The sequence below is a fragment of the Aethalodelphis obliquidens genome, unplaced genomic scaffold (assembly GCF_003676395.1).
Source record: "Aethalodelphis obliquidens isolate GAN/ISIS:26980383/991018 unplaced genomic scaffold, ASM367639v1 scaffold113, whole genome shotgun sequence".
NCBI classification, from domain to species: Eukaryota; Metazoa; Chordata; class Mammalia; order Artiodactyla; family Delphinidae; genus Aethalodelphis; species Aethalodelphis obliquidens.
Window position 1 is genome coordinate 3,267,460 of NW_020838057.1, and position 19,075 is coordinate 3,286,534.

Genomic DNA, 19,075 nt, shown 5'->3' on the forward strand with positions numbered 1-19,075 from the left:
GCCACAGCAGTGAGAGGCCCGCGTACCACTAAAAAAAAAAAAAAAAAAAAAAAGTTATTTAAAATGAAGACCTCAACATTGACTGGTTCTGGGACATTTTGCAAGCAGTTTCCTGCATTTGGGTCCCAAGTTCCTTCTTTCTAAAATGAAATAACGGGAGTTCCCTGGGGGTCCAGTGGTTAGGACTTGGCGATTTCACTGCCATGGCCCAGGTTCAATCCCTGGTTGGGGAACTAAGAGCCCACAAGCCACGGGGGGCATGGCCAAAAAAAAAAAAAGAGAAGAAGAAGAATGCTGTTGCATCAGCTAAGATACAATGCATGTCAAGCTCAGACAACAACATTTTGCTCAGATTAGGGGTCATTGTGTAATGTTAACAATTGCTAGATAACATTTATTGAGGTTTTCCCATTGCCGAGGGCACATTATTATTGACCACATCCCCTGTGCTGTATATTTCGTCCCTGTCACTTATTTATTAGATGACTTAAGGTTTGTACTTCTTAAACCCCTGCACTTATTTTGGCAGCCACCCGTTTATTTCTCTCTGGTTCAGTGACTCTATTTTCATTTTGTTTGTTTTGTTCTTTAGATTCCGCATATAAGTGAGAGCGTATAGTATTTGTCTTTTCTCTGACTTATTTCACTTAGCAAAATACCCTCTAGATCCACCCGTGTTGTCACAAATGGCAAGATTTTTTTTTTTTTTTTCGGTACGCGGGCCTCTCTCTGTTGTGGCCTCTCTCCCGTTGCGGAGCACAGGCTCTGGACGCGCAGGCTCAGCGGCCATGGCTCATGGGCCCGGCCGCTCCGCGGCATGTGGGATCCTCCCGGACCGGGGCACGAACCCGTGTCCCCTGCATCGGCAGGCGGACTCTCAACCACTGCGCCACCAGGGAAGCCCGGCAAGATTTTTTTAATGATTAATATGCCATTGTATATACCTGTATATCACATCTTCTTTGTCTATTCATTTACTGATGGACAATTAGGATTGCTTCTATGTCTTGGCTCTTGTAAATAGTACTGCTCTGAACATCGGGGTGCATGTATCTTTTAGAATTCGTGTTTTCATTTTTTTGCGAATGTATACCCAGTAGTGGTAGTTCTGTTTTTAGTTTTTTGAGAAGTCTCCATACTGTTCTCCATAGTGCCTGCTCCAGTTTACATTCCCACCAACAGTGTATGAGGGTTCCCTTTTCTCCACATCCTTGCCAACACTTGTTATTTGTGGTCTTCTTGATGATAGCCATACCGACTGGTGTGAGAGAATATCTCGTTGTGTGTGTGTGTTTTTTTAATTAATTAATTTATTTTTGGCTGCATTGGGTCTTCATTGCTGCACGTGGGCTTTCTCTGCTTGCGGCAAGCGAGGGCTTCTCTTTGTTGCAGTGCGCGGGCTTCTCACTGCAGTGGCTTCCCTTGTTGCGGAGCACAGGCTCTAGGCACGTGGGCTTCAGTAGCTGTGGCTCACGGGTTCTAGAGCGCAGGCTCAGTAGTTGTGGTGCACAGGCTTAGTTGCTCCGTGGCATGTAGGATCTTCCCGGACCAGGGCTCGAACCAGTGTCCCCTGCATTAGCAGGCGGATTCTCAACCACTGCGCCACCAGGGAAGTCCCTCGTTGTGGTTTTAATTTGCATTTCTCTGATGATTAATGATATTGAGCATCTTTTCATGTGCCTGTTGGCCATCTGTGTGTCTTCTTTGGAAAAATGTCTATTCAGTTCTTCTGCTCATTTTAAATCAGGTTGTTTGGGGTTTTTTGCTGGTGCTTTGTATAAGCTGTTTACATATTTTGGGTACTAACTCCTTGTTGGTCGTATCATTTGCATATATTTTCTCCTATTCAGTAGGTTGTGTTTTCATTTTTTTAAAATCTTTATTTATTTATTTATTTTTGGCTGCATTGGGTCTTAGTTGTGGCACGTGGGATCTCTTGTTGTGGCCCACAGGCTCTTCGATGTGGCATGCAGACTTCTCTCTAGTTGTGGTGCGTAGGCTTCAGAACACGTGGACTGTGTAGTTGTGGTGCACAGGCTCCAGAGCGCATGGGCTCTGTAGTTGTGGCATGCGGGCTCTCTAGTTGTGGTGCGCGGACTCAGTAGTTGCGGTATGAGGGCTTAGTTGCCCCGCGGTATGCGGGATCTTAATTCCCCGACCAGGGATCGAACCCAAGTCCCCTGCATTGGAAGGCAGATTCTTAACCACTGGACCACCAGGGAAATCCCTGTCTTTTCATTTTGTCAGTGTTTTCTTTTGCTGTGCAAAAGCTTTTATGTTTAATTAAGTCCCATTTGTTTATTTTTGCTTTTTTTCCCTTTGCTTTAGGGAGATAGATTAAAAAAATATTGCTACAATTTATGTCAAAGAGTGTTCTGCCTATATTTTATTCTTGGAATTTTATGGTTTCCAAGCTTACATGTAGGTCTTTAATCCATTTTGAGTTTATTTTTGTATATGGTGTTAGAGAATGTTGTAACTTCATTCTTTTACATGTAGCTGCCTGGTTTTCCCAGCATCACTTATTGAAAAGACTGTCTTTTCTTCACTGTATGTTCTTGCCTTCTTTGTTGCAGATTAAGTGGGTTTATTTCTGGGCTTTCTGTCCTGTTCCGTTGATCTATATGTCTGTTTTTATGCCAGTACCATACTGTTTTGATTATTGTAGCTTTGTAGTATAGACTGAAGTGGGGAGTGTGATAAATCCAGCTCTATACTTCTTTCTCAAGATTGTTTTGACTATTTGAGGTCTTTTGTGTTTTCATAAGAATTTTTGAATTATTTGTTCTAGTTCTGTGAAAAATGCCATTGGCATTTTAATAGGGATTGCATTGAATCTGTGGATTGCCTCAGGTAGTATGGCTATTTTAACAGTGTTAATTTTTCCAATCCATAGACATGATGTATCTTTCTCTCTGTGTCATCTTCAATTTCTTTCATCAATGTTTTATAGTTTTCTGAGTACAGGTCTTTTATCTCCTTAGGTAGGTTTATTCCTAGGAATTTCATTCTTCTTGATGTAATGGTAAATGGGATTGTTTCCTTAATTTCTCTTTCTGATGTTTTGTTGTTAGTGTATAGAAATGCAGCAGATTTCTGTATATTAATTTTATATCCTACAACTTTACCAAGTTCATTGATGAGCTCTAGCATTAGTTTGGTGGTGTCTAGGATATTTTTTTATATATAGTGTCATGTCAACCGCAAACAGGGAGCTTCACTTCTCCTTTACAATTCAAATGACTTTTGCTTATTTTTCTTGTCTGATTGCTGTGTCTAGGACTTCCAATACTATGTGAATAAAGGTGGTGAGAATGGACATCCGGGTCTTTATTTCTGATTTCAGAGGAAATGCTTTTGGCTTTTCACTGTTGAGTATGATGTTGGCTGTAGGTTTGTCTTATATGGTCTGTATGTTGAAGTATACATGTTCCCTCTATGCCCACTTTGCTGAGAGTTTTTATCATGCCAAGCAATGATATTTGTTCTTAAGTTGACAGGGAAGACTAACATTGGATTAAAATGGGTAGATTAAAGATGATCTGCTTCAGTTGTCCAGTATCTGCTGATGGCTATCAAACTTATCACTCACTCCAGTCAAAAATGCTCCCGTGAATTTCTTATCCAATGGAATCTTTGACATCTGCTCAGACACCTAATGAGAATCTCGGCAGAACTCCCAACACATCTCAGAACCTCCTCCTTGTATTGGTCTTCCCATCTCAATAGATGCCATGCATCCTCTCCAATGATCAATTCATCGAGAATGATATATGATGCCCCTCTTTTGCTCTCAGTGCCCATCTGCTGCATCTCTAAATCTCAAAGCTCATCATTTCTATCCTCAAAAACTCCTCAAATCCATTCCCTTTTTTCTTTCATCACCACCACATTGTCATTACATGATCATTTGTCATGTAGCTGCCTGTAGCATGTTCCCTAATTGTCCCTCCACTTTCCACCTGGCCCCTTAAATCCATTTATCACACCAGAAATGTAGTAATTTAAAAAATTACAAGCTCACTGCTTGTTAATCCCTTTGTGGGTCATTATTACATTTAAACTTAAATCCAGACTCTTCTCCTCAGCTTCCAGTGTTTTGGACCTTTGCTGATATCTCCTGACGTTTCTATCTTTACCAAGAGCCATTTTTCACATTATGTACCATTTGTCCTTTCTGTGTGTGGGTCACGCAAAACTCCTTCTCACCTCTGAGTTTGCATATGTTGTTCCCTCTTCCTGGAAGGCAGTTCTTCTTGCACTTCGGAGATCTATGTGTTTCTTATCCTTCGGGGATCATCTCCCAAAGAAATCTCTCTTATAATGCAGGGTAGATAGTTTTATCATATAATAAGAGTAGCAACTTCTGTGTCTTGGTTCACATGTCTAGACTCTGTTATTGGGTTGTGTTCACTACAGTTTCCAAAACATCCAATAACTTGCCTCATATATGGAAGACACACAATAAATATTTATTGAATGGATGAATTAATCCAAGAGGAGACCAGTAACAGATCTTCACTGTTTACTAATTCCTAGATCTACCTGAAGTCTACCTAAATCCTCCTGGAGATGAATACCTTCCCACTGTGGCTGTGACCTCAGCCATCAGCATTCTACCTTTCCTCTTCCTCCTTATCTTTCTCCTCTGCTGGTGCTGGTGTCGAGCCAAAAACAGTACGTCCTGGAGGGGGAAGGGTTAACCTGGGAGGAGTGTGGGGAGGGGCTTTGTGGGTCCCCTACCAGGACTCTGATCACTGACTCTCTGTAGGAGCCACTGAGGATGACACCAAGGGCCAAGTGAATGATAACAGGTAGGAACATTTGGACTCTCTCAATAGAGAATGCTGTGTCTGTCTCATTTCTCAGACCTACCTGAATGCGTCTATCTCCTTTCCCTTAGCTCCAGCCCAGACATGGACTTCCAGGAAGAAAATCAACGTAAGAGGAGTGAGAAGTAGGGGTAGCCAGGGTGGGGAAGATAGAAGGCATCCTAGAGAAGCCGAGAAGGTTGGGGGCAAACCTCACTGGGTGTGATGTCACTGCCCTTCCCCGATTTCAGTCATCCATCTCTGAAATATAGATGGCAAGACTGGATAATCTGAAGGCTCTTCCTGGAAGCCTCTCCTCTCCTCTTTTCTTGCAGATGATGTCTCAGTGGATATCCTGCCTGAGGAGGACAGACAAATGGACATGCATGTGAGTCTTTCCTCCTTCCCCTGCTCCCTCCCCCAGGTGTTCTCCCCTCACTGTGTATCTTCATGCGGGCAGATCCACACAGAGGAAGGCCCACCGGAGTCTTCTGAGTCTCCTGCTCAGCTACGCCAGGACCCCCTTACAGGGAGCGGGGATTCACTTCCGTCCTGTACCACTGAGGATTCCATAAAATAGCCCTGTGTGTATGCCACCTTCACCTTGTCCAGAGAGCAGAGCCAGAACTGGCTGTGTGGACTCCAGGGTTCAAGTGCCCCTTAAGGAAAATGGGGCTTCGTGAGTTGTCCTACTCATGTACCCACGCCACTCATCATCTTGGAGCCCCCGCAAAGGCTCAAGAATAGAGAAGCCTTGTCAACCATGAAGAAATTCTGGGACGCATCACATATCTCTCAACGGATTCCTGGTTCCTTGTGTAGTTACCCACTCATTTGCTTATTTAACAAATGTTCACAGAAGTTGACTCTTTCTTTGGACCTGTGCTGACGATATACATATTAGTAAGATATAGCTTCTGGTCTTTTTTTTTTCCTTCTATTTTTCATATTGGTTTTTATTTCAAATCAATGTCAGAGAGAACAATGGCAAAAATAGGACAAAAACTCCAAGTTCCCCTTCACTTGGCATAGCTTCTGGTCTTAAGGAACTCATGGTCTACTGAGAGAGGCAAATCACATGATCTGGCCCTTAGAAAGCAAAGAGGGAGCAGGCATTAAGGATGAGTTGGGTCACTGAGCAGGAACAATTGTCCAAGCATGTTTAAGGAGAACTCACTGGTACCAAAATACAAGGAGAAGCCAAGAAGTAAGAGTCGGGCTTCCCTGGTGGCGCAGTGGTTAAGAATCCGCCTGCCAGTGCAGGGGACTTGGGTTCGAGCCCTGGTCAGGGAAGAGCCCACATACCACGGAGCATCTAAACCCGTGCACTACAACTACTGAGCCTGCGCTCTAGAGCCTGTGAGCTGCAACTACTGAGCCCACGTGCCATAACTACTGAAGCCCACGTGCCTAGAGCCTGTGCTCCGCAACAAGAGAAGCCAGTGCAATGAGAAGCCCACGCACTGCAAGGAAGCGTAGACCCCCTACTCGCCACAACTAGAGAAAGCTTGTGTGCAGAAACAAAGACCCAACGCAGCCAAAAAAAAATAAATAAAATAAATTTATAAAAAGAAGTAAGAGTCAAATTGGGCAAGGAGGAGGGCCTTTCCTGGCATCCAGTGGTTAAGATTTGGCACTTCCACTGCAGGGGGCACGCATTGGATCCCTGGTCGGGGAACTAAGATCCTGCATGCCACATGACAAAAAAATTGGGCAAGGAGGCAGTTCCTAATGGCGTTTCAGTCTAACGTTCTAGGAGTTTCTGAGAGCTGAAGCCTTCGGAGCAGCAAAAAATGAACAAGGAAATGTTCTTTGTAAAGGAACCAAATTGCAATAATTCAACTACAGAAGGGTTACTCTTGGGGAAGGGAATGATGCAGAGAGTGTTTAGGTCGGGGATTTACGGTTTTTCCCTAGTTTTGGTGAACTTCCCCCTTTAGTTATGCAATTAAAATAAATAGAACACAAACTTAAAAGCTTTTGCACAGCAAAGGAAAACGTAAACAAGACAAAAGACAACCCTCAGAGTGGGAGAAAATATTTGCAAGTGAAGCAACTGACAAAGGATTAATCTCCAAAATTTACAAGCAGCTCATGCAGCTCAATATCAAAAAAAAAACAACCCAATCCCAAAATGGACAGGAGACCTAAATAGACATTTCTCCAAAGAAGATATACAGACTGCCAACAAACACATGAAAGAATGCTCAACATCACTAATCATTAGAGAAATGCAAATCAAAACTACAATGAGATATCACCTCACACCAGTCAGAATGGCCATCATCAAAAAATCTACAAACAGGGCTTCCCTGGTGGCGCAGTGGTTGAGAGTCCGCCTGCCGATGCAGGGGACACGGGTTCGTGCCCCGGTCTGGGAGGATCCCACATGCCACGGAGCGGCTGGGCCCGTGAGCCATGGCCGCTGAGCCTGCGCGTCCGGAGCCTGTGCTCCGCAACAGGAGAGGCCACAGCAGTGAGAGGCCCGCGTACCGCGAAAAAAACACAAAAAACTACAAACAGTAAATGGTGGAGAAGGTGTGGAGAATAGGGAACCCTCTTGCACTGTTGGTGGGAATGTAAATTGATACAGCCACTATAGAGAACAGTATGGAGATTCCTTAAAAAACTAAAAATAGAACTACCATACAACCCAGCAATCCCACTACTGGGCATATACCCTGAGAAAACTATAATTCAAAGAGTCATGTACCACAATGTTTATTGCAGCTCTATTTACAATAGCCAGGACGTGGAAGCAACCAAAGTGTCCATCGACAGATGACTGGATAAAGAAGATGTGGCACATATATACAATGGAATATTACTCAGCCATAAAAAGATATGAAATTGAGTTATTTGTAATGAGGTGGATGGACCTGGAGTCTGTCATACAGAGTGAAGTAGGTCAGAAAGAGAAAAACAAATACCGTATGCTAAAACATATATATGGAATCTAAAAAAAAAAAAAGGTTCTGAAGAACCCAGGGGCAGGACAGGTATAAAGATGCAGACGTAGAGAATGGACTTGAGGACATGGGGATCGGGAAGGGAAAGCTGGGACGAAGTGGGAGAGTGGCATGGACATAGCTACACTACCAAATGTAAAATAGATAGCTAGTGGGAAGCAGCTGCATATCACAGGGAGCTCAGCTCGGTGCTTTGTGACCACCTAGAGGGGTGTGATAGGGAGGGTGGGAGGGAGACATAAGAGGGAGGGGATATGGGGACATATGTATATGTATAGCTGATTCACTTTGTTGTAAAGCAGAAACTAACACACCATTGTAAAGCAATTATACTCCAATAAAGATGTTAAAAAAAAATAGAACACAATCAAAAAGAGATGTGAATGACAGGAGAGGAATTGGAGTTGGTATTAAAAATAATTCAATAAGGGGGCTTCCCTGGTGGCGCAGTGGTTGAGAGTCCGCCTGCCGATGCAGGGGACACGGGTTCGTGCCCCGGTCCGGGAGGATCCCACATGCCGTGGGGCGGCTAGGCCCGTGAGCCATGGCCGCTGGGCCTGCGCGTCCGGAGCCTGTGCTCCGCGACGGGAGAGTCCACAGCGGTGAGAGGCCCGCGTACCGCAAAAAAAAAAAAAAAAAGTAATAATAATTCAGTAAGTTTTGATGAGAGGAAGTAGAGAAGAAAGTTAATGGTAGGGTCAGTGAAATACAGCCAAGTGGTTTGGAGTGGAGAGTAGAAGAAATAGATGGGAATTGAGAATGTGTGTTGATTGATGGAAATAGACCCAGGGAGAAAAATAATGTGGACGATGTTGGGGAGTGACATTTGGTGGGAGAGCATAGTAGTAAGAGCTCAGAGTCTAGAATAGATGGGCTAATTAGGGTTCACATTCTCTTCTGCACCCACTAGCTGAATGATCGTGTACACATTTAAAAATTATTCTCTTTAATATCCTGTAATAATCCATAATGGAAAAGAACATGAAAAAGAATATATATACGAGGCACTTCCCTGGTGGCACAGTAGTTTAGAATCCACCTGCCAGGGCAGGGGACATAGGTTCGATCCCTGGTCCAGGAGGGTCCCACATGCCGCAGAGCAACTAAGCCTGTGCACCACAACTACTGAGCCTGCGCTCCAGAGCCTGAGAGCCACAACTACTGAAGCCCGTGCGCCTAGAGCCTGTGCTCTGCAACAAAAACCACCACAGTGAGAAACACGCGCCGCAACTAGAGAAAGCCTACGCGCAGCAACGAAGACCCAACACAGCCAAAAATAAATAAATAAAATAAATTAATATACATAAAAAAAGAATGTATAACTGAGTCATTTTGCTGTACACCAGAAACTAACACATCTTCAATTTTACTTCCATTAAAAATTAATAAAAATAAAAATTAAAAAATATAAGACAAGGGACACCAAAGATTGCCAGCAAGTCGCTAGAAGCTAGGAGAGAGGCACGCACCAAGTCCCCCCACTCTGCCCCGACCTCTACCCCGCAGTTCTCAGAAGGAAATCTGCCAGTATCTTGATCTCAGACTTCTACATTCCAGAACCATGGCACAATAAATTTCTATTGTTTAAGCAACTCAGTTTGTGATACTTCGTTATGGCAGCCCTAGGAAGCTAATATACCATCGGACTGGCAAAGATTAGAAGGCTGGGTAATCCCACATTTTAAAAAACTTTTTATTTTATATTGGAGTACAGTTGATTAACAACGTTGTGTTAGTTTCAGGCGTACAGCAAAGTGATTCGGTTATACACAGACATGCATCTATTCTTTTTCAAATTCTTTTCCTGTTTAGGTTGTTACAGAGTACTGAGCAGAGTTCCCTGTGCAGTACATAGGTCCTTGTTGGTTATCCATTTTAAATACAGCAGTGTGTACCTGTCAGTCCCAAACTGGGTAGCCCCACATGTTGGGGGTATTGGGGAGGTATGGGGTTCCTCTTGCACCGTTGGGGGGCAAGAAACTGGTGCGGCGGATGCAGAGTTCAGTTTGGCAGTAAGTAAATGAAAGATACACTTAAGAGCTGGCGTTTGCTGTTGGGTGCATGTTTCAAGGACATTTCACATATGTCCACAGAGGCACATGTAGAATGATATTTAGCTCAGAATTGTTTATCTTGGAGATATTTGGATACGATGTGGCTGTCTGTTACTGGGACAGTGGAGGGATAAATGTGTTGGAAGCAAATCAGTATTCTACAGATCTATGAAATCTCTGTGGGCAATGGAAAGACGAATGACTTCCACGGCATCGCACAATTTACAATACAGTATACATTTTGCACGGTACGAAATCACGTTTTGCAGAAATGAACTAATTCACATGAGATATTGTAGAGTTGTTCCTTGGAGATGGAGAAAAGAAATGAGAACCAAAGGGCATACGTAAAGTGAACAAGGGAGAGACTCTGCCTAGATCCATGTGAACGTGTGCTAAACCAGAGGAAAATGACTTATTTGGCTCCCAGCACCCAAGCTTCACCTAAAAAAGCACATTTTCTTCCAAGCTCAAGTTTTCTCACCAGAATGGGACTAAAGCAGAACCCGTTTCTCAGGCTTGCATGAGGATCAAATGAGGGAATGCTTGAAAAGTGAGGAGTATTATAAAGGGATATTTGTGCATCTAAATTTATCTTGCCCTCTAAGTCCCTGAATGATGTAACCCAACGGTTCTCAACTGGGGGTGATCCTGCACGCCCCAGGGGACACCCGGCAATGTCTGGAGACGTTTTTGGTTGTCACAACTGGAGGGGGCATAGCGCTAGTGACATGTAGTGGATGGAGACCAGGGATGCTGCTAACCCTATTAATACACAGGACAGACCTCCCCTACTCCAGCAGAGTCACCTGGTCCAAATGAACTCATTTACAAAACAGAAATAGACTCACAGAGAAAACAAACTCATGGTTACCAAAGGGAGTAGCGGGTGGTGGTGGGGAGATAAGAGTTTGGGATTAATAGATACACACTACTTATATATAAAATAGGTAAACAGCAAGGATCTACTGTACAGCACAGGGAACTATACTCAATATCTTGTGATAACCTATAAGGGAAAAGAATCTGAAAAGGAATATACATACCTACATATATATACATACATGTATTTATACATGTAAGAATACACGTGTATATGTATGTATGTATAACAATTGCTGTGTGTACAAGTGAAACTAATACGACATTGTAAATTAACTATGCTTCAACTAAGAGAAATAAAAGATAATTAAAAGGAAAAGAATCACCTGCGAAAGTTGGGCCATCCTGATCTGACCCTTATAATCGCTTCAGTCTTAGTTTTCTGCTCACTTAAGTCCAGCTACACCAGTCATTTTCTGCTTACATGAAAATGCCAAGCTCTTTATTTCATCAAGACTTTAGGGCAGGCTGAACGTGCTGCCTTTCCTCTATGAATATTTCTTACCATCAGGCATGCCCTCAAAACAACATATCTACAAAAGAGAAGAGAGAAGAGAAGTTCCCTGAAACCACGCTATTACAGAGATCCGTCAGCTAGTATTCCGTGTCAGCACCTTGCTCAAAACACCAAAGTTTCCATGCATTTTACCCTGGTAGAGGTCTAAAATGGTGCTATAACTTCCCATTCTCCCTTCCCGCAGCCCCTGATAACGTCAGAGCCCTTTCTGTCTCTATGAATTTGCCTGTTCCGGGTATTTCATATAAATGGGATCATATAATGTGTGGTCTTTTGGGTCTGGATTATTTCACTTAGCCTAATAAAGGTTCATCCAGGTCGTAGCCTGTGTCAGAATTTCGTTCCTTTTAAAGGCTGAACAATATTCCACTGTGGTATGTGTACACCACAGTTTATTGATCCTTCCATCAATGGACATTTGAGTTGTTCCCATGTTTTGGCGATTGTGAATAATGCTGCTGTGAACACAGGTATACAAATATCTGTTCAGGTTCCTGCTGTCAGTTCTTTAGGGTGTATACCCAGAAGTGGAGTTGCTGAAGCATTCACTGCTTGACGTTTTGAGGAAATGTTGTCCACAGCGGAGGCACCATTTTATACACCTACCAGCAAAGCACGAGGACTCCAACTTCTCCATTTCCTCACCAACATTTGTTAATATCTGTCTTTTTGATAGAGCCATCCTCGTGGGTGTGAAGTGATATCTCATTGTGGTTTTGACTTGCATGTCCCTAATGAATGCCAGGGAGCTTCTGGGAGTATCAGAACGCAGACGATGCCTCGCTAGGCAGACCTGCTGGGACACTGGGCTGGTGACGGGAGATAAGCCAGGCTCCTTGGAGCTTGTGTGCAAGTCATTCTACTGAGGGGACGCCTCCAGCTTGATGAGTCTCAATTAGGAAAAGCCAGGCCGATGGGGGAAGGGAGGAGAGCATTCTTCATTCCCATCGCATCCTGTATCTCTGCTCCAGCCTGCACCCAGGGCTTCCCTCCTGGGCTATACAGCTCAGGACCGGCCGAGGAACCATGTCCCCAACCATGGCTGCTTTCTTCTGTCTTGGTGAGTCAATCTGCAAAATGCTGAGGGATAGGCAGTGGGCTATGAGACAAAGAATTTTTAAAAAAATTGCATCAGTACAAGAGGCAAGAGGAAATTTTCAGGGCAGGAGGTGACCAAGGGTCACCGCATTTATTTGTTGGGTGGGAAAACTGGGAGATGGTGTTTGTCTGGATTACTCTAGTTTATTCATGGCTGAGTTAAAAAATAAATACAGGTTTCCCAGTGTTGACTGCAACGTTCCCACTACTCCATGCTGTTTTAATTTTAATTAATTAATTAAAATATAGTTGATTCACAATGTGGTGTTAGTTTCAGGTGTACAGCACAGTGACTCAGATATATACATATATATGTTCTTATTCAGATTCTTTTTCTTATAGGTTATTACAAAATATTGAGTATAGTTCCCTGTGCTATAGAGTAGGTCCTTGTTGTGTGTTTTTTTATTAAACTGTTATTAGATTCTTTATAAAAGTTTATGCTTCTTCTTACAAGTTGTAAGAGAACATATAAGAAAACAATAAATTCTGTTCTAAGTCCCCCTTAAGTCACCAACAGTAGCCAATACTTGTTTATCCTTCTACATTTATCTTAATTTTTTAGTACAAATGTGTACACATACGTACATAGAGTTTTTTCTTATAAAAATAAGAACATATGGTACACATTCTGCAGCTTACTTTTTGACACATAGCAGTAGACATGTATAATTTTTAATTTATTCTTTTAAATAGCTGAATATTATTCCACAGTATTTAAACATTTCCTTGGCTCTTCGCTTTTTTTTGTTGTTATTTATTTTTATTTTTATTTTTTTTTGCCGTACGCGGGCCTCTCACTGTTGTGGCCTCTCCCGTTACAGAGCACAGGCTCCGGACGCACAGGCTTAGCGGCCATGGCTCACGGGGCCAGCCGCTCCGCGGCAAGTGGGATCTTCCCGGACCGGGGCACGAACCCGTGTCCCCTGCATCGGCAGGCGGACTCTCAACTACTGCGCCACCAGGGAAGCCCTGTTGTTAATTTTTATTGGAGTATAGTTGATTTACAATGTTGTGTTAGTTTCAGGCATACAGCAAAGTGAATCGGCTATACATATAAATATATCCACCTTTTTTAAGATTCTTTCCACATACAGGCCATTATGGAGTATTGAGGAGAGTTCCCTGTGCTATACAATTGGTCCTTGTTATGTTTTAATTTTTAATTTTGTTTAATGTGGATTTGGTATCAGGGCTAGATTACAGATTTAGCTTGTCAGTATCCCTCATGGTACTGGTGCAAACAATTCTGCCATTTGTGACAACGTGGACGGACCTTGAGGGTACTATGCTGAGTGATATAATCCAGATAGAGAAAAACAAATACTGCAGGATCTTACTTATACATGGAATCTCAAAAACCCACAAAAGCGGAGAGTAGGTTGGTAGATGCCAGGGCCCGGGGCATGGGGGTGGGGGAAATGGGGAGGTAGATGTTGGTCAAAGGGTACAAACTTCCAGCTATAAGATGAAGAACTTCTGGAGATCCAAATTATAGAATGATAATCATAGCTAATAATACTGTAGCATATACTTGAAATTTGCTAAGAGAGTACATTTAAATTTCTCACCAAAAAAAAAAAGATAATTACGTGAGGTGATGGATGTGTTAATTAGCTTGATTGTGGTAATTATTTCACAAGTCATCATGCTGTAAACCTTAGATATATAAGATTTCTGTTTGTCAATTAACCTCACTAAGGCTCTAGTAAGAGTCCCCCTTAACAGGACTGGGGGTGGGCTCAGATGCGTTTTTACTGCCTTCTCCGTATCAAGCTTTATTCTGGGCACGTGTGTGCATTATTTCCTTATTTCTTCAAAAGAACTTTATCGCTAAAAGGACAGAGGCTCCAAGCGGCTAAGAAGGAAGGAAACAGTTGGTGTTACTGGGGATAAGAGTGTATACTATGAACACAAACTGCCTCTCATTCACTTATTCATTCTTTAAAGACACTCATGTAGCACTTACAGATACATTATTCTGTGTTTTTAAAGGGACACTTACTCATTTAATCCCCATAACAGCCTGATGAAGTAGGGCCTACGATTATTCCCATTTTACAGGTGAGAAAACTGAGGCCCGGAAGGATGAAGTAACTTGTTTAAGGTCACACAGCTGTGGCTCGAATACAAACTAAGGAATGTTTGCACCAAATCCACATTCTTTACCACGAAAATATGCTGCTAGTGTTTGAATCTACCTGGTCGTGGGCCTCATGGGACCTACTATGCAATATATGCTGTATATTATTTGTTGTTTACCTGAAATTCAAATTTCACTGGGAGTCCCATGTTTTTATTTGCTAAATCTGGCAACCCTAGGGAGACTTAAATTGTTAATGCTACTAACTCAGCAAAACGGTTAAAAAAAAAAAAAGTCTTAGCTTGAGAGAAAAAGGGCAGTTTTTCAACCTAGAGAAGAATTAGTTCAGTTAGAAGAGAAAATGGGGGGAAGGCACCTCCAAGGATAAAAGTGGAATGTATAGATGATGCAGTTTGATAGATGTGTAAAGTTACATGGAAAGGCTATTGAAAATTGTGAAAAGCATTAGATATAGGTTCAAGGAACACTATGTGGATGGAAATAAAACATACAATTATTGATCCTAGGGAAAATAAATAGAAAAATAGTATGTAGGTACATTATAGTGCTCAGGTGTGAATGATATTTGCACAGTCATAATAATGACTTAACCCAAAAGCACAAAATAGGGAGAATATTGATTTAACCCAAAAGCATAAAATAGGGAGGAATCCAGTATCAATGCACCCTGAGAGCTCTTGACTTACGATTTAATGCAAGACACCACATCGGGATCTAATATACGGCATGGTGATTATAGCTAATAATACTGTAATGTATACTTGAAAGTTGCTGAGAGACTAGATCTTCAGTGTTCTCACCACTAAAAAGAAATAGCAACTATGTGCCCGGCTAGAGGTGTCAGCTAGTACTATGGTGGTAACCATCCTGCAACAGAAAAATGTCTCAAATCAACACTGTTACACGTACACCATGTTACATGTCAATTACATCTCTGTGAAACTGGAAAAAAGTGAGAGCCCCTTCCAGCACACAGCTCCCTTCTCTCTCCAGCTGTGTGCATGGGGGAGTGTACTGCAGGGAGCTGGGGGCTGCGGCAAGGAATCCCTGTTCAGCTTTTTAAAAATTGTGGTAAAATAATACACTTCACATAAAATTTACCATTGATGACATGTAGTCCACTCACAATGTTGTGCAACCAACACGTCTCTCTAGTTCCAAGGCCTTTTCACCACTCCAAAAGGAAACCTCATACCCGTTACAATCACTCCCCAATCCCCGCTCCTCCCGGTACCCGCCACCCCCCTCCCCCATCTACTGTCTCTGGACGGATTGATCCATTCTGGATGTTTCATAGAAATGGAATCATACAATCATGGCCTTTTCTGGCTGGCTTCTTTCACTTCAATTACGTGTATGTGTGTCTTTGAAAAAAAATTATGACAAAAGAAAGCGAACACCTGAAACTAACACGTTGTTAATCAACTATACCCCCAACATAAAATAAAAATTTTAAAAAAAGAAAGCCAGTGCATGCAAGTTTCTCATCCCGGTGCCCAGCACGCAGGAAGTGTGGATTCATGCTGAGGTCCTGGTGACTGACCCTTTGCTTCTTTCCTCAGGGCTGTGTCTGGGCCAGGTGATACAGGCTCAGAAAGGTGAGTCCAGATCCCTCTTGTGGGTGCAGCCAGCGAGAGGGCAGAAGCGGGTGGGAGAGCCCAGGAGGAGGCTCTGTTGGAAGCTGACCTCTGCTAGACTCTGCTTCCCTTCCAGGCCTGCTGCCCAAGCCCTCCCTCCAGGCCCGGCCCGGCTCCCTTGTGCCCCTGGGGAAGCCGGTGACCATCAGCTGTCAGGGCCCTCCAGGCGCGGACTTGTACCGCCTGGAGGAACTGATATCCCGGAAGTATTTGGACCAGGCGGAGCTCTCCATCTCGGCCATGGAACAACGCTTCGTCGGACGCTACCGCTGCTCCTATCAGAGCGGGACCACCTGGTCTCCCCCCAGCAACCAGCTGGAGCTGGTTGCTACTGGTAACTGGGCGTGGGGTGCGGCTGGATTTGTAGCCGCAGGGCTGCGTGGTCCTCAGTTCTGGGCTCAGACAGTGGGGGTTATGGTGACCGTAAATCCAAAGTCCCAATCCAGAGTCCCAGAGGGGTTGGGCTTAGGGTGGGGCAAGCGAGGCATTGGCTTTAGGTGCTAAATTAGGGTGCCAAAAAACTCAGTAATCAACATAAGTAATACGTTAATGCAATATCTTAAAAAAAAAAACCAAAACCCAAATCAATGCAAAAACATCCACGATGTACACAATACCGCAATTTTAAGTAAAGACAAGTTCCGGGAATGCCGTTCCAAGCCACATCCAGACCTGACACAAGAGGAAAAATGCGTACCCCTCTAGCCACATTTATGCATTGAAAAAATAAATTTGTTTCTTTATTGGCTGCACTGTGCGGCACGCGGGAGCTTAGTTTCCTGACTAGGGAGCCAGCCCATGCCCCCTGCAGTAGGAGCACGGAGTCCTAACCACCGGACCGCCAGGGAAGTCCCACGTTTATGCCTTTTTATTTTTTGATGGAATAAAATGTTCTCAGCATATCCTTTTCTAGCTAATGCATTTTTAAATGATTATTTTCTGAAGTGACTTCAAAAAATATTGAGTTTGCTTCCATCAAAGCCAGGAGAGTAAAATGAAAATGAATTCTGTTTATTTTTTGTATAAATAAAATATTTAAACTTAAAATAATGTGAGTTTTAGTAACCTACTTTTAAACTTTTCAGTCTTTTTGCAGCTATGTTCATAACGTGGAACAAATGAACCGTAAAAAGCCATAAAAACGTCTTGAGCCTTTTGCCTCCGATTATCAGGCAGCTTTCACTGTTGTGAGTACTGTGTGCCAGGCTGGATTGGGAGGCTCTGTGATGATAATAATAGCAAGTTATATAGCAGGGTAGGTTCATGTTTCAGACTTCACCATGGCTCCCCTGGGCACAGGTGGATTCTGTCTTTGTTTAAAATCTTGATATTTTGTTTCCTGTAAATGTGTTTGCATTCATTTTTATTTTAAAATTTGCATTAAAATAATATTTATCTTGATTACTGAAGGTTTTTTTTTTTTTTTTCATCCGAAGAGAGTGCCTAGCTTGCCTCATCCTAACTCCTGACTACTTGAGGTACAGTGGTCCACCAGTGTGCCTTGGGGGCTGACTCAAATACTATCTTTTTTTAATTTTATTTTTTATTTTTAAAAGAAGGTAGCTTATTTATTTGTTTATTTATTGGCCTCACCACGCAGCATGGGGGATCTGAGCTCCCCCACCAGGGATCAGACCTGTGCCCTTGCACTGGAAGTGCAGAGTCTCAACCACTGCACCACTAGGGAAGTCCCCCATCAAATACTATCTTCTCATTATTTCCCTCACCACCCTACTTAAAATTCCATCTCGATTTAAAATGGCACTCATCGTTATCTGGTATGCCACGCATTTACTTATCTATTTTTTTCTTAACTTATTTTTATTTATTTATTTTTGGCGGTGTTGGGTCTACCGTTGCTGCGCACGGGCTCTCGAGTTGCTGCGAGCAGGGGCTACTCTTCATTGTGGTGCCTGGGCTTCTCGGTGCGCTGGGTTCTCTTGTTGCGGAGCCTGGGCTCTAGGCGTGCGGGCTTCAGTAGTTGTGGCACGTGGGCTCAGTAGCTGTGGCTCGTGGGCTCTAGAGCACAGGCTCAGTAGTTGTGGTGCACAGGCTTAGTTGCTCTGTGGCATGTGGGATCTTCCCGGACCAGGGCTGGAACCCGTGTCTCCTGCATTGGCAGGCAGATTCTTAACCACTGCGCCACCGGGGAAGCCCTACTCATCTATTAGCTGTTGGCTATTCTTTCTTCCTGACGGGATTTTTATTTCTAGAGACTGATACATAATAGTTGCTCAGAGGAAAAAATTGTTGAATGAAAGAATGAGCCATAATTATCAGGCAACTTTGGCTGTTGTGAGTATGGCTTTCTAGGCGTGGCTTGTAACGCTCCATGATGATAATAATAATATCAACTTACATAGTAGGATAGGTTCGCCTCTAGGAGCAGACAGCCTGGAGCCAACCTCCGTGATTGCAAATTTCAGCTCCACCACTTATGCTATCTTGTGACCTCGGACAAGTGATTCAGCATTGCGGACTTTAGTTTCATGTAAAAGTGGGGATATTTATAGGAGTGAATGCATAGGTCTTTGTGAGGGTTCAGTGAATTGATAAATGGCATGGTCTCGGAACAGCACCTGGAATCTGGCACTCTAATACGTTTACAATATAACTATTGTATACTGTAATACAAGCTTACGGTATAGTATCAGGTTAAGCTAGTTTGTTACTACCATTATATTTTGGGTGCTTGCTATGCACTCCGTATTCTGTTAAATGCTTAACACATATTGTTTCATCCAGTCATTCCCGTTTTATAGTAGAGAGCACGGAGGCACAGATATAGGGGGAGATTCGTCCAGCCCCTAAGCTGCAAAACCAGGATTTGAGCCTGGGTACCGTCATGGCACTCCTGTCGTGCTCCCTTAACCACTTTGTGAGCTGGTGGTGGGAAGAGTAGCTTCTCTAGGCTGGATACAGCTGGAAAGTTCCCTAGCCTGTAAAGAGGTGGGGGAACCTTCCCATCCCCACAGCTGAGACACTGGCCACCATCTTTATTTA

At 43.2% G+C, this 19,075-nt stretch overlaps 1 protein-coding gene across 4 annotated transcripts in view; it reads left to right on the plus strand.

Annotated features, from left to right (window-relative positions):
* The window catches only part of GP6 (glycoprotein VI platelet), a 28,330-nt gene that overhangs the window by 1,022 nt on the left and 8,233 nt on the right, over positions 1-19,075 (plus strand). Inside the window, exons 1-7 of one of the 4 annotated variants that reach the window (XM_027097323.1) lie at positions 4,596-4,677; positions 4,772-4,814; positions 4,904-4,941; positions 5,147-5,199; positions 12,205-12,293; positions 15,998-16,033; positions 16,149-16,406. In XM_027097323.1, the coding sequence (XP_026953124.1) occupies positions 4,805-4,814; positions 4,904-4,941; positions 5,147-5,199; positions 12,205-12,293; positions 15,998-16,033; positions 16,149-16,406 (484 nt within the window). In that variant the 5' untranslated portion in view covers positions 4,596-4,677; positions 4,772-4,804. The other 3 variants (XM_027097324.1, XM_027097322.1, XM_027097325.1) reach the window with 3 other exon arrangements.